The sequence below is a fragment of the Cebus imitator genome, unplaced genomic scaffold (genome assembly GCF_001604975.1).
Source record: "Cebus imitator isolate Cc_AM_T3 unplaced genomic scaffold, Cebus_imitator-1.0 Scaffold8, whole genome shotgun sequence".
NCBI classification, from domain to species: Eukaryota; Metazoa; Chordata; class Mammalia; order Primates; family Cebidae; genus Cebus; species Cebus imitator.
Genome location: NW_016107323.1, coordinates 12,562,467 through 12,577,864, shown reverse-complemented (window position 1 = coordinate 12,577,864; position 15,398 = coordinate 12,562,467). Strand labels below are relative to the sequence as shown.

The 15,398-nt window shown below is 50.2% G+C and overlaps 1 protein-coding gene across 4 annotated transcripts in view; it reads left to right on the top strand.

Annotated features, from left to right (window-relative positions):
- The first annotated feature begins 608 nt into the window (after positions 1 to 608).
- WNT5A (Wnt family member 5A) overlaps positions 609 to 15,398 on the top strand; it is a 21,692-nt gene continuing 6,902 nt past the window's right edge. The window contains exons 1-4 of one of the 4 annotated variants that reach the window (XM_017543505.2): positions 609 to 935; positions 7,011 to 7,144; positions 8,358 to 8,608; positions 13,232 to 13,524. In XM_017543505.2, the coding sequence (XP_017398994.1) occupies positions 930 to 935; positions 7,011 to 7,144; positions 8,358 to 8,608; positions 13,232 to 13,524 (684 nt within the window). In that variant the 5' untranslated portion in view covers positions 609 to 929. Of the gene's footprint in view, positions 936 to 2,654; positions 2,710 to 2,783; positions 2,932 to 6,499; positions 6,600 to 7,010; positions 7,145 to 8,357; positions 8,609 to 13,231; positions 13,525 to 15,398 lie in introns of those variants that run through there. The other 3 variants (XM_037743884.1, XM_037743885.1, XM_037743886.1) reach the window with 3 other exon arrangements.

The following is a 15,398-nucleotide window of genomic DNA, read 5'->3' as shown; positions in this document are numbered from 1 at the left end:
CTTGACTTGATCGCCCATCCCCCCCCCCCCACAGCTCACCGCACAGCAAAAAGTTCCGGGGCGACTTTCACCTATTTTGCGCCCCGTTTTTGCCGAACCCTAAAATGAAAGGACACAGTTTGGCGCTGACTCTTGCAGCTCAGATGGCGACTTGTGCGTTTTCAGCGGCGTCTCCCGGAGAAAAAGCCATGCGCGTCTGATTGTTCTGTGGCCCCAAAGCTGCAGCGGGGGTGTGTGTGTTTGGGTGTGTGTCTGTGTGTGTACACAGACGTCCACACTAACTCGCGGCTGCAGGATCAGCGTCTGGGAGCAGACGTTTCGGCTACAGACCCGGAGAGGAGGAGCTGGAGATCAGGAGGCGTGAGCTGCCCAGTTTGCAGAATCCGTGGTGTGAATGAACTGGGGGCACCTGGGCGCACAGATTGCCCCCCTTCCCCCGCCCCGGGCCAAAGTTGACTAGTGGGACATTTTTTCACCCTCTTGTGAAGAATTTTTATTATTATTATTTGTTGTAAGGTCTTTTGCACAATCACGCCCACATTTGGGGTTGGAAAGCCCTAATTACCGCCGTCGCTGATGGACGTTGGAAACGGAGCGCCTCTCCGTGGAACAGTTGCCTGCGCGCCCCCGCCGGACCCGCGGCTCCCTAGTTGCGCCTCTACCAGGCCCTGCCCTTGCTGCCGGCTCCCGCGCGTCTGCGCCCCCTCCGTTCCTGGGCGCATCCCAGCGCTGCCCCAGCTCGGGAGTCCAGGCCCTGGCGCCAGTGCCCGCTTCAGCTCCGGTTCACTGCGCCCGCTCGAGGCGCGCGGGAGGACTTCGCAGCCCTGCTCCTGACCATCTCCCCAGGCTTAACCCGGCCGCTCAGCTCGGATTCCTCGGCTGCCCTCGCTGGGGTGGCGACTTCCTCCCCGCGCCTCCTCCCCCTCGCCATGAAGGTAGGTGTTCAGTGCGCTGCCTGCCGACTCTCGCCACTTTTTTTCTTTACTTTCCTCCCACCCCCTATTGGAAGTTAACTCAGTTTCCTTCACCTCTTCCTATCCCTCCATTTCCCCAACCTCCTGGAGAAGCTAGAACTCCAGCGTCGCTGGCAGGAACCCCTACCTCTTCGCCCCCCACGCCGGGCGCACTGCCTCAGTGTTCCAGGAGATCACTTCTCGTCGCACCACCCGTTCTGCAAAACCTTTTCGACTTTGGAGAAAAAGTGGGGAAAAGCGATAGTAGAAAAACTGAGTGCGGTTCACTGACGACTTTCCGTTTGCCCTGAGAACATCGAGTGTAATTTACTATGTATATTTCAGTAACAGGATAATGATTCAATTCAACAAATATTTACCAAGCGCCCACTGCGCGGGCACTGGGAGGGTGTGTGGCCGGGGTTCCGGATGGGGAAAGGGACTCCTCGGTTGGGAAAACCCGCGGAGGGACTAGGGGCCAACCACCCTAGAGCAGCGTACACCTTCCCCCACACCCCGCCGAACTGACGGAGGCGAGGTTGTAGGCTTGCCTTGGCGGGGTGACTCGAGCGCTTTAGGCCCCTTTGCCTTTAAGAGTGCCTGGTGGGGGGCCAGCGCGCACTCCGGCGCAGCGAGCAGGGTCGCCTTATTAGCGTTATTAGCGGCCACTGGGTGAGCTCAAGCACTTTGCAGCAGAGGTGGGGGCGGGGAGTTTGGTGGTAGCGGCTGTAATCCCGTACGCCAGGAGAGCGCTCCCCGGCCCCCTGAGCGGAGTCCGCCTTGTCCTTTAGAAAACACTCGGGCCTCCGCGTTGGGAGAGCGGGCGGCGGCCAGTTTGTGAACTCTTGTTTGTTTTAATTGTCAGTTGTATGTTAAAGCCGAGTCACACACTCCGAGGGTCACTGAGAGTTCACTTTTAGGAAAAGTTAACGTTTCTTCCTGCAACATAAGTTATTTTCTAAACAATTTTTCTAATCTGCCCCTCCCCAAGCTTCAATTCCTATTTGCATTTTTCTTGTTTTTCCCATTTTCAGTTTCCTGGAGAATAAGGTTAGAATTAAAATTAAGATGTGTTCTAAAAGCAAACAACCCCTCTTCCCCCAAAAAAGTTTTTTTTGTTTGTTTGTTTTGTTTTTTAACTCCTAACTGAAGACCCCGCGGCCCTGTTTGACTTTCTAATCCCTGTCTGGTGTTGAGGCCCCTTCTCCTCTCTAGCCTCTCTTTTCTCTCTTCTTGCTTTAAATGGACAACTCGCTGTTTGGAAGTAACTTGGGCCTTGCGGTGAGATCGTACCTCATCAGCCCCAGCCCTTCCCCAGCCAACTTTCGCACATTCACCGCCCGAACCAGCCAGATACGAAGATTTAGTTTCTAGACCATCTCTGCTAGGGAGTTTCGAGGGGGCAATACGGAGAGTGCGCAGCGAACCATTGGCCGACAAATGTGGTGTGTATCCAAGCGTATGGATCCTTGGCTGCGAGTGTGTGCGTGCGTGTGAGTGTGAGTGTAGGTAAGTAAAGGATCACTTGTTCTAGGGTCCAGGACGTACTAGCCTTCGTCTCCCCCACCCCCTTACACTCTCGACGGAAGACCCTCCCCAGGAGGCCCTGCCCCAGAGTCCCGCGTCGTCTCCTCCCCTCCCCCTTGCGCTCCGGTGCTCAAGGGGTTAGCGCTGTGCGTGCAGAACTCTGAGCAGTCCCCGCCGCCTTTTCTTCCCCGCGGTGCGGTGCCGGCTGCCCCCTTTTGGTCGCCTTGAGGTAGGACGCCTACAAGCCTCCGTTCCTGGGGCGGGCGGGCAGCTGCTCCCCTCTCCCTCCCGCCCCTGCTCCCTTCATCCCTCCGACCACCAGACCCCACTCTCCCAGCAGGGCCCCTCGGAGGCCCCCGGAGGACCAGTTTCGCTGCGCCGCCGGCCGCTGCAATACGGAAGGGGCCACGGGTCCTACCCAGCAAATGGGACTCGGCCAACTGGACACAGGGTTGGTACCTCTTCTTCTGGGCTTGGGAAGGAGAGTGTCGCCCTAGGAGGCCTGGGGTCTGGCCTCAGCTGCCTCCCAGCTCTCTGTGGTCGAGAACAAATGTCGCTTTCCCGCCTTTGGCCTCACTTTCTTCGTCTATTAAAAAGTGGGAGTGAAACGACTTTTGAGGAATTGGGATTGGACTATCATTTTCTTTCTGTGTCCACGGACTCTGCTCTACCTCTGGACAAAGTTGAGCCTGTGCCGAGAGAGTTAGACATCCTGTGTGAGAAGGTGTGTGTGTGTGTGTGTGTGTGTGTGTGTGTGTGTGTCCTGGGATCTGGAAAGCCCTGTCTAAGGGATGGACAAGGGGGCAGAAAACAGGAGAACCAGGCCAGACAGTTCTTCCCCTCGGGCCTCTCTCTACCCGAACCTGGAACCTGCCATCAGTTCGGAAGCTTGGGTGGCCAGAGGCTGTGCGCGTTTGTCGCACTGATTCTGGCTCCAGGTGTAACCTCTGCCTTCTTTTATCTAGCAGTTCCCTCCTCCCCACCCCGCTCTGCGCGGGCCAACACACACATTGCTGTGGACACAACCCTTGCGCCCAGGCACGAGGTGTGGGGAGCAGTGGCTCCTTTGTCTGCTCCCCCAAAGCGGACCTCCTTCCCGCCTGGGCCGGCCCATTCTTCATCTCCTCGCGCCGCTCCCTGCGTTCTCCCGGATAGGATGTCCCAAGTTCTTGGCTGCAAATGAGTTGCTCTCCTGCTAGTTTCTCCATCTCTCTCCTTGCTTTAGGGAGAGATCGGAGTGGGGAAAACAGTTTTCTTTTTCTACCAAGAGTGGAGATTCTTTTTGGAGTTTCCCATCCTCCTCTTCGCTGCTGCGAGCCTGAGTCAAACGGGCTTCTTCCGCCTAGTTGGCGTCCCTCATCGTTTCCAATCCCAGAAACTTGGGCCCTAAACGAAGCCGAAGGGGATGCCTAGACTGAGTGTGGCAGCGCCCCGGGGCTGAGGGGTTAGGATCTTTGTGGCCTTTTTGTCTTTTCTCCTAAGGGGCTGCGGAGGACTTGGGTGTTGCGAGAGTTTAGGTGTGCGTCCAGCTGCTCCCCCGGCTCTCCGAGCGTCCCCTGAACAGTTTTGCTACTGAGGTTTCCTCTCCCTCATCCCTCATCATCCCCAGCCCACACCGCTGTTGATAAAGAAGGATCAGGAACACCTTTAATCCGACTTGAAGGCTTTGAGAGATAAATAGAAAGGGAACCACGCCGTTGAGCTGCTCTGAATTGAAGACGAGAGTGCGCAAACGCCCTCCCCCACCTCACTCCTCTGGTGCCTTAAGCTCCTCTAACGCCCCCAGCCTTCCTCCCCGTGGCACGGGAGGAAGATTCTCAGGATCCTTACAGAGTCATCTTCCCTGGGCCAGAAAGTGCTGGAAGACATTTAGCCCCTTCTTTGGGAAAGTCAGCTTCTAACTAGAACTTTTGTTTTACCTCTGGGGTGACAGTCTCCCCAGAGGACTTATTTCACACTGTCTTTTCAGATCAGATCTCTCGGCAAACAGGCGAGGATGTTTTACCCTACAGAGCTGATGTATGTGTGAGTTCGCTGTGAGTTCCTTGAGTGTCTCAAACCTGTGGGGGCTTTTCTGGGTTGCACCGGGATTGAAGCGGGAAGAGGGCCAAGGTGTTTCCGGGGCAAGCGGCAGGGGTTAAGTGGAGACGCGACTTGTGGGGCTCTCCTTTCCGATCCCCCTTCGGGACACCCCGTGGCCACCTCTACCTGGAGACAGGGAGACCCAAGTCATGGAGACCGGATGGGCCCGCTCTCAAGTTGGCCTGGGCTCTGGGAACTGATGGACTCTCCCTGGGGGCGTCGGGCTGGGAGTGGGTTCAGTTTGTGTGGCTTCAGCTCTAACAAAGAGATCCGCTGTAATCCGCGGAATCTGTTATCAATTTCTGTGCTGCTGGAGCCCCGCCCCACGTGCCCCGCCCGCCGGGAAGCTCAGAAAGTGCACGCGGCCAGCAGCAATCTAGGCCGCTGACTGGGAAGCACGTCGGAACTTGTGTGTCTGTGCACGCATGTGAGTGTGTAAATGTGCACGAGTGTGAGTGTGTATGAATGTGTGTGAGCGCCGCATTGGCAGCCCTTGGGAGAGTCGACTTTGCAGCCTGGGCTTCGCGCGAAGCAGACCTTGCAGCCCACCCCCTCCCCTGGAGGAAACTTGACACTTAGGACGGGGGTGGGGAGACAGCCGGAGCCTTCTCTCTCCTAGCTGGGGAAACCCCAGATTTCCATTCTCCAGGATGCGCCCCCCAGTTTTGTAGCGTTTCGGGGACAACTGGGCCTTAGGTGCGGAGCCCTGGTTAGCGGGTGCTGGGGATCACATAAGCATTTACTCTCTGAGAAGCCCCGAAGTATCCGTGCCAAAGGGGCGGCTCGCAGAGAATAGCCTTGGCACGCTCCTGAGCCCCATAGCTTTACCAGGGCTGCCTAGGTCCCCTCTGTCCCTTTTATCGCACAGGTTTCAAACCAGGCTCTTCCACCGCCTGAAAGAGGCTCAGCTTTCTTTTCTTTTCCGTGGAAGGGGCTCCTTCAGGGGCTGCGGGCGATGCAGCGCGGCAGGGTTACACTTATCAGAGATGTGAAAGGGTTGTGGAAACCCGCTCCTCCCACCGCACCCGCCACGGACTTACTCCGCCGCCGCCTACAGGTGGAGAAGTCACCAGTGGGGAGGAACGGCAGCGGAAGCTTCCAAGGCCAACTCCTATCCCAGAAATTCTTCTGGAAGGGACCCTTCGCCGCCGCAGGGGGCCTCTTTGCCCGGGAATCATTGCCCCCCAGCTGCGGCTTGGGAACCTGCGCCTCTGGCCGCTCTGGACTAATCCGCAAGGGTTCTGGCCTTGCCCGCACCCCCTCCTTTCCGGACTGACTGACAACCAAGTCTGAGCTAGGCTGGAGAGGCTAGACTGGAGGCAGGGTGGCAGAGTTCCAATGCCAGGCTCAAAGTGCCTCGATGGCGAAGTGGCTCACACCCCAGATCAGAGCCAAGGGAAACTGGAGTCCCCCCGGGGCCTCGTTTCCTCCCTCCCCGGCAGCTGCCAGGTGTGGGGTGGGAGGGAGAATGAAAAAGCAGAATTTGGGAGAAAGTTGTGGGGAGGGCAGGGAAGGGATATTCTCTCGGGACAGAGACCCAGACTTCTTTCCTCTAGGGTCCATCCCTTCTCGCAGTCCTTGGAGGAGGCTACAGATGACGGTGGGGGGGGAGTCCGGGGGGGGACTCTTCCAGTTTCCTTGGTTGGGAGACCAGACCTCTCTCTCCATTATCCCCTAGGGCCCCCATCTCCTTCTCTCCTCCCCAATCAGGCTGAAGAGTGTCCTGAAGGAAATCCGGGCTGCTCTTCCCCATCTGGAAGTGGCTTTCCCCAAATCGGCTCGTAAACTGATTATGAAACATACGATGTTAATTCGAAGTTGCATTTCCCAGCTGGGCACTCTCGCGCTCTGGTCCCCGGGGCCTCGCCCCCCACCCCCTGCCCTTCCCTCCTGCGTCCTGCCCCCATCCTCCACCCACCCCTCCTCGCGCTGGCCACCCCGCCTCCTCAGCAGCCGCTGGCGGCAGCGCGCTCCACTCGCCTCCCTGCTCCTCTCGCCCGTGGAATTAATTCTGGCTCCACTTGTTGCTCGGCCCAGGTTGGGGAAAGGACGGAGGGTGACCGCGGAGGGTTCTCAAATGAATTACCGAGGAGGGACTGAGAACAGCACCAACTAGAGGGGAGCGAGGTGGTGCGGGACTCGAGCGAGCAGGAAGGAGGCAGCGCCTGGCACCAGGGCTTTGACTCAACAAAATTGAGACATGTTTGTAATCGCTGGCGTGCCCCGCGCACAGGATCCCAGCGAAATCAGATTTCCTGGTGAGGTTGCGTGGGTGGTTTAATTTGGAAAAAGAAACTGCCTATATCTTGCCATCAAAAAACTCACGGAGGAGAAGCGCAGTCAATCAACAGTAAACTTAAGAGACCCGGATGCTTCCGTTGTTTAAACTTGTATGCTTGAAAATTATCTGAGAGGCAATAAACATCTGCTCCTTTCTTCCCTCTCCAGAAGTCCATTGAAATATTAAGCCCAGGAGTTGCTTTGGGGATGGCTGGAAGTGCAATGTCTTCCAAGTTCTTCCTAATGGCTTTGGCCATATTTTTCTCCTTCGCCCAGGTTGTAATAGAAGCCAATTCTTGGTGGTAAGTTCATTCTATGTGCATGTTCTTCTTCTTCTTTTTCTTTTTTTAAGATTCATTTGTATGATGCAGCAATATTTAAAGCTGGATAGTGAGTGTGGGTATATTTATCTAAGACACATGTATATATTTTACTTACATATAGTTTTAAATCAGAATTTTCTTTTAACTTAATACTGTAAAGCTTATCTTCAGCTCCTAGGGAATGGGAAACTATAAATCTAGGCCCTTTTTCTGTGAAGCCCTTGTTCAGATGTGTGCTTGTAGTACATCATGCAATAAAAAAGAACAGAAATTCACTTCGCTAATAATTGTAAGTCTACCTATAAAATTTGCTTTTTGCCACCTCTAGGTAGTAAAAGTGAGTTTCAGCTTTTATTTTCTGTCACTCGAGATTATTATTAACCTACAGAGTTTGAAGTGGGCAGAGTTCTAGGAGGACAGCTAAACTCCAAGTGCAGAAGTATTGGGGCCTGAAATGTGATCAAAAGGAGGTTAACTTGAAGTAGTCAAATGTGTCCAAGTGGGGGTTTCTTTCTGGTAGGGGCCTTGTGGATAAACTGTAATATATCCAGAGGATTATTTTTGATGGCGTTCTGGGTATTTTTTTTTTCCTGTAAATGAACAGCATTTTTCTGACTGTCAAACATGACTTCTGTTTACTGGATACCCTGTCTTGGGTCCCTCATAATCACATAAGGAGCCCTTTTAAAATGTCCAGAAATGTGGTGAATTTTCCCAGTCTGTATACTTGTCCCTCTGTTTTTCCATCGGTCAAAAGGAACTGCTATCTCCCACCCGTCTCTAATTGTGTCTACTTTTAGCATTCATAAGTTTTTAAGGCAGATTGGTCCAGTTTGTGGGGCAAAGCGAGTCACTTTCTCTAACATCAGAGACCTGTCCCTCAAACTGCTGTTTCTCCCTTTTCGGAGTGCATTTTGGAAATACTGGTTCAGGTATATGGTGACAGGGGCAAGGAAGGGAGTGAAAATACTGAGGAGCCAGATGTCAGGATGGGGACTGCACAATACCTCCGTTTTCTGAGTGCAGTTTAAACAGAGGAGTTTTATGAAGCCCTTCTCATACTTTGTCATGAGGACAAGCAGGAGAGGAAAAAGCATCTGTGTGCTTAAAACTATGTATTGCTGACATGCTTTCAGGGGGCCCACCTCGAGATTTCACGTAAATCTTGAATGCACATCTCCCCCCCTTGCAGGTCGCTAGGTATGAATAACCCTGTTCAGATGTCAGAAGTATATATCATAGGAGCACAGCCTCTCTGCAGCCAACTGGCAGGACTTTCTCAAGGACAGAAGAAACTGTGCCACTTGTATCAGGACCACATGCAGTACATCGGAGAAGGCGCGAAGACAGGCATCAAGGAATGCCAGTATCAATTCCGACATCGAAGGTGGAACTGCAGCACTGTGGATAACACCTCTGTTTTTGGCAGGGTGATGCAGATAGGTAGGAAAACATTTAAAATATTTTTTAAAACATTAATTTTTTTTTTCCTAGAAGAAGTCCTTAGAGTTTACTTCATGCTTGATATAAAGCATGAAGGAGGATGCCTGCCCCCTTGGGTGGTGGCTTGGGCATTTTTGTCATTATAGCAAATGATGTTAATTCCTATCCCCACACCTGATTATAAGTTTTGGATTTTAACTGTATCAGGAGGCGAGTATCACAGACAGCTTCATTTTTCCAAACTCTTACTTTTTCTATAAAGCATTTTGTTTAAAATAGAAGCAGAACACTTATTCTGGTTTCTTAAAAGTAGATGGGGGAAAGCAAGTCATTTATATGCTTTTAAATGTCAAAACTCTCTTGCCTGTTAGTTTTTTAAGCCACAATTCAAATGGCCCAAACATCAAACTAAAAACTGCTCTCTTTTAGAATGCTGGATATATTGAAAGTGAACAAGGTTTTAATTTTCCTAATAGAGCTATTTCTTGAGGTGATAAAGATATATATGTTAAGAGCTTTATTTTTAGTCCCAGAAAGAATTTTAATTAAAAGTGATCCAATTTACGTTTATGATATTGGCAATGATATAATAAAAGCACATGCTTGGGATATCAACCTAGGAACTTAAAAGCAATTTTTAAGAGTATTGCTCACACTCTGGTTCTTCATTTTAAATTTATTGTTGAGTGTCTTACTCCCCCATTCAAGGAGATAGCGTTTCAACTGGGCTAAAGGCAACGATTTTGAAAAATCTGTTTGTTTGCCTCTGCTTTGGTTTACATAGTATAGGATACTATTTGACAGATGTGGTCCAATGTGTGTTTTCTAGTGTGAATATTTTAGGTTTCTATACTTTTATGAAAACAAGCCCTTATAATTAATATGACTGCAGTGACTCCCAAAGTAAGAAGTAATTTATCAAGGTAATTAACTGTTTATACTGTCTGAAGATAAAAAGTTGGCTTTAATATCCATCACAGATGGATAAAATGCTTTAAAAAAAAAAAAAACCTGAAAATTACATTCATTGAGAACAAAAAAGAGTTGTCAGGGGATGTTTGAGCCAAGCGGTTTTATAAACTAAAATAATACAAGACTGGAAGCTGTTCCTCTGAGTGAATGGGAGAATGGCCGGTAGCCTCAGCCTGCAAAGTTTCATGGGGCTTTGTCCTTTCTGTTAATGATTAAAATGTGCTAATGTATATACTGGGGTCTGAATCTGGGAGTTAAGCTTCAGGAACACAGGAGTTTTCCTTGACTATGGGCTGTCTTATGTAGTTAACTGGGAGTGTGGTAGAGATTTAATTCTCCCACGTGTTGGTATGGTAAGTGAACTTAAACACTTTTGAAAAATTCTATGAGGATGGTAAGTTGTCAACATTTCCCCCTTCTTATATGTTCTTCCTAAACTACCTTCCTCTCTAACCATGGGACTACTTTTTCACATGTATACGAGTTAGCAAAAATCATACACCTCTGATGGTAACCAGGAAGGAAAACAGCAATCGGAACTGTTTTTCTGTGTAGTCACTTGAACACAGCTTTGATTTAAGATCCTCCTCTCATTTTCATACATAGCATGTTTTGGGCCAAAATGTTCAGAATAAGCTATCATTTGCTAAGTGAATTTGAGTTCTGCTGGAGATTTATTTTAAATGTGGTCCAAGATTCAAAGAGCCTGCTTCCTTAGGGAACAAGCAGAACCCTTGGTACAAAAGCCTATATTTAATTGTCCCTGGAAAGTATGCTTTCTGGTCTTCAGCTGCACGGCTCTACTGTCTGGGTCGATGGGAAGTGGATGGGAGTGGTACCTCGCCACAGCCTCTGAGACAGCCCTCCTAGATACTATCACCAAGTCAGCTGATGTCCTGGGAATATGGGAGCACATGCGCCATCCTCCCCTGCCTAAGGTCCCCCAAGTGCTTAGTGTCTCAGAGCAGAAAGCTGCTGCTAGGTGGCTTGTAGTGGGACACCAATGGGACCTTCTGTTTTTTCCTTATTTAAAAAAGAGATAGGAGAGAAGAGAAAACAATAGATTTTTATGAAAGAGGAACATGGACCTAACTGCAATAGTGGGAAAATTTCTTTGCTTTCACTTTTCCATTTAAAAGTATATTTGAAAAGAATGAGCTAAGGGAAAATTTAAAACACTTTTGATGCCAAAAGGTGTGTGTGTGCCCACCCCAAAGCCCTTAGTACACCAAGGACATTGAGAGTAATTCTTCTTTGTGAGAATCTGACCCTGTGATGGGGCCACTGTCTGAGAAACTCAGGCTGCTACCTCTGACCCCCCTTCTCAACTCATTTTTCTAAGATGCCAGTTGCCTTGGAGGCACCGTGCACAATTGCTTCATGAAGGGCCCACTCTTCATTTTGGAAACTTTCTCATTTTTCATCACGCTACCCTTTCCTTCCAGCTTTTGTCCCCATCTGTCTCTTCTTTGTGTCCATGCTGTGAAAAGATATGTAAGGAAGGCACCATTTTTAAGGGGTGTGAGGATCCAAGTAGATGTGGGTTTCACAGGAAGGGAAACCTAACTGAATCAGCAGTATTCCAACTGGGATGACTGTATCCTCCAGTGATTAGCCAAAGAACACTTTTCAAACTGATGTTTACCCTGCAGTGACCAGTTAGCTTAAAGGGATCTCCCAGGTTTGTATTCTGGGGCATAAAAGGAAATGCTCAAGATAGACTTATGAAAAAAGAAGCATTATTTGTATTTTGCATACAGCCTTCTTATGCTCTGTATACTCAAAGGGCAGTGTCTTATTTTTCTTTATCCCTAGAGGATCATTTCATCTCCTCTTCCTCTAGCTAATACCTTTTGTTCTGCAAATCCCCCATCCAGGGCTATAGTGTTTTCTTTACTGTCAAGTTACTCCCTAGAAGCTGTGTGTATTCTCCTCATTCCTTTCCATTCCTCTGATGTTCTCTGCCTGTGTAGTCCCACTAGATAGATGTAACTCATCACAGGGACGTTTAGATCCTCCTGCCAACCACCAGCACACACCCTCAAGTCATTCACTTTGAAAATACGGGAGGAGGAGGATATACGGTAAATCGGAACCATTACATTCACAAATGGCTGTGACTGGTGTGGAGCAGAAGACCAAGAATGAGGTGTCCTGTTGGACGCTTGAACTGGCAGTGCCGTCCTCCTGCAGAATGACCCTTCTCATTGAGACTGAGTCCTCTTGTCAGCTGTTCTTGTGCTCCCTGCTTCCCCCTCAGAAAAAAGATTGTTAGCCACCTCTCAAAGTAAGTATAGGAGAAACTGATTCCGGTACACGAATTTCAGCACCAGAAGGGGTCCCATTCCTTGCATCTAGTTCAATACCCTTATTTTGCAATGGAGGAAAGTGAGCTCGCCCCCCAGTCCCACCCCCACTCCAGGCTTTAGCTGGCTGGATGATAACCCTGTCTCTCTCAGAGTACGGTGTTTTTATTAACTGGCTCTTGTTACATGCAGAAATGTCTCCATGTACAAGTGAAGTTTAGGGTATTCTACAATCGCCTTCATTTTTCTCCTTACAAATAGGGTCCCTGTAACTATTATATGGGGAGATACTCTTTACGAGTTTTGGGGAAGAAGATGACTTCTCCCTTCCCTTTTTCCCCCCAGGTTGTGCTTTTTTCCTTCTTGCTGTCATTCTAACGCTTTGAGGCAAAGGCAGTGGGAGAATGGGCAGAGGGTGGTTGCCGACGCAGCATTAAAGAACAACAGGCTGTTCTAACAGCAGACACTCATTCCCGAATGAGAAGTATCAGGCCAATTGGCCTGGGATTTAAGAAGAGCAAGCTTCATTTATAACTCTCTATGAGCTTATTTAGAATTGTCCTCTGGGAAAGTAAAGAGCCTTGTCCTGAGAAATACTTTCTGCTGTATGAAGGAAGAGGGAGGAGAGGTTACAACTGCCAGAGGAGGAGGGGACACAAGGCCAAAATGAGCATGGCGGAAACTGATGTGGCCGCTGAAAGTGTCTGCCCTAGATTCAAGGCCTAGCAAATTCTGTAATTCCGCCCTATGTGTAAATCGAATGCAAATAATACTGAACGTTCAAATAAGTGCAAGGAGGTCTACCCATATTCTGAGTGTTCCTTCAATGACTTCTTTCACGTGCATTTTTTTGAAATATCAAGTTTTGACTATTTTCAAAGGAGTTGTAGAGAAAATCAATCCAGCGCTGCTTAGAGTCTGGCCTTCAGCTCTGAAACGGCCGAGCAGAGCTATCAGGGATCCCACGCTCTATTGTTAATTGTTGCTTCTGTGTGTTTTTGGGGATCTTGCTTGGCCTCCCCTCAAGCCGGGCGGAGGGCCTGATGCATATTAGGGAGGGGGCAGCCCTTGTTTTCACCTTGTTGATTCCCCGCTCCCTACCCCCCAACCCCTATCCCCATCCCACAGCTCCCTACCCCTACCTGCGCCCACGTCTTACCTCTCTCTTACTCCTGCCTCCCCACCTCCTACTTCCACCCGCCCCCACCTCCTCCATCCTTCCTTTACCCCCACCTTCTACCTCCCCCTCATTCCCTACCTTGCCCCCAGCCCTACCCTCGGCAGCGGCCCGGCCCGGCCCAGCTCGTGGGGCAGGCGGCCGGTGACCCCATGTCCTCGCCCGCAGGCAGCCGCGAGACGGCCTTCACGTACGCGGTGAGCGCGGCGGGGGTGGTGAACGCCATGAGCCGGGCGTGCCGCGAGGGCGAGCTGTCCACCTGCGGCTGCAGCCGCGCCGCGCGCCCCAAGGACCTGCCGCGGGACTGGCTCTGGGGCGGCTGCGGCGACAACATCGACTACGGCTACCGCTTTGCCAAGGAGTTCGTGGACGCCCGCGAGCGGGAGCGCATCCACGCCAAGGGCTCCTACGAGAGCGCGCGCATCCTCATGAACCTGCACAACAACGAGGCGGGCCGAAGGGTGAGTGCCCCATCCCGCGCCCGCCCCGCCTCTCTGTCCCCTTGCCGTGCCCTCCAGCCTCCTCGGGTCTCGCTTTGTCCCCTCATCTGCCTTTCCTTCGCTGTTTCGTTTTGTCTCTCTCTCTCTCTGTGTCTCCTTCTGTCTCCCTTTCTCTTTCTCGTCTCTTTCCTCCTTGTCCTGTTCCCGTTTCGGTTTTTTTCTCTCTCTTCCCTTTCCTTTCTCCTTCGCTGTCTCTCTCTTCTCCCACTTTATCTATCTGTTTTTCCTCCATCTCTCTCCATAGTTGCCCTTGCACATCATCCCATGCGCCCCCAGCCAAGGTGATCCAGCGGTGGTCTGAAAAAGACCTTTTCTTGCCTTTTTAATTCGTCCCCGGTGACTTTGGCTCACGGAGCACAGAAGTAAAAATGGGAATAACTTTCTCCCTCCTGCCTGGACGATGTCTGTGGTTGGCTTTCAGTTTGGGACAGGGAGTTATTTGTCTTTGTAGGTGCCCAGCTGGGAAAGCCCTAACCCCCAGCTTTCAGGCTCTCTTTTCCTCCTTTCTTTCCCCCTGCCTCTCTTTATGTCATTAGATAGCAGGCCTGATGGATGGAGGGTTTTTTAAAAAAGGCCAGTGAGGGATTTTATAGGTCTGACCCTCAGGCCAATCACAGAGGAGCTCTGGAGAGAAGCGAGCAGCAGAAGTGCCCAGGGAGGGCCATCTTTGCAGTCCTCACGAGTCTCCTGGTTCCCGCTCTTTCCTTCCCCTGGTGGGGATATGAAAAGCTACTTCTCAATAGTTAAAAAGACCCTTTTTTTCCTGCGGTTAAACACATGGCACTTTATGACTGCTTTAAAATGAAGGGGTGAAAACTTTTCTTAACTTTGGCAGCATTGAAAACCAGGGCCATTATTTTTTCACAGAACCCAAGGTAGGTGCCAGGAACTTTCTGGTCAGAGATTTTACTCTTCTGTATTTTGGGGTGAGAGAGAAGGAAGATAATCACAGAGTAAACCGTAGAGGACTGGATGGAGCCTTAGAAGCCTCTGGCCCCACACTCTCATTTTAAAGATGGGGAAACTGAGGCCCAGAGAACCACTTAGTGACCATGGGAGAAAATTTAAGGTTGGAAATATAAGCCTAGGTACATTTTTATTGAATTCTTGCATCACAGCTAAGCAGTAAAGAGCTAGCTGATTGGGAATTAGAGAAATCAGAGTTAAAATCCAGTGCTGTCTGTTCTTTTCTGTTTCTGAGGCTCAGTTTTCATATTTCCACATCTGTTAAATGGCCATCGCAGTAACTATCATATGAGGTTACCGTGAGGACTAAGTGAGATCTTCTAGTAGCTTGAACCATGTGAAATTGCCAACACTTGACTCTTTTTGACCTAAAAAATAACAATTTCATTTGGTTTAATCAAAGGTCCTAGTTTAGTGTCAGCCAGTAGTAAGTGCTTGACAGATGATAGCTACTAAAACATTATAAGCAAAGGACATGGAGAAGTCAAAGTTTGTGTAGATAATTCCAGCTAGCTTATCTTCTCAAATTTGATGTTAAACATTTGGGTGTATCAGAGAAGGACTAAACTCTGCAGAATTTTGCCTGTGCTGCCCTGATGGGTCAAATAATTGCTGCAGACAGAGTGTGGCCTCTCCTTTCTCAGGCCTCTCACTGCCATCGTGTCTGCAGTGCGGGTTGCCTCTTCTGTGGCAGACCCAGGGCCACATAAAAATTGGGGGGGATCAGCCCCATTTTCTCTGGAAGCCCATGAGACCTTGCTCTCTCACCCTCCTCAGGGACGCATTGCTGGGGTCTCTATATACAACATGCCAGTGCCTCAGATCAGAAATGCCTTCAGAACAGAGATATGTCTGACTCTTTTTTTTTT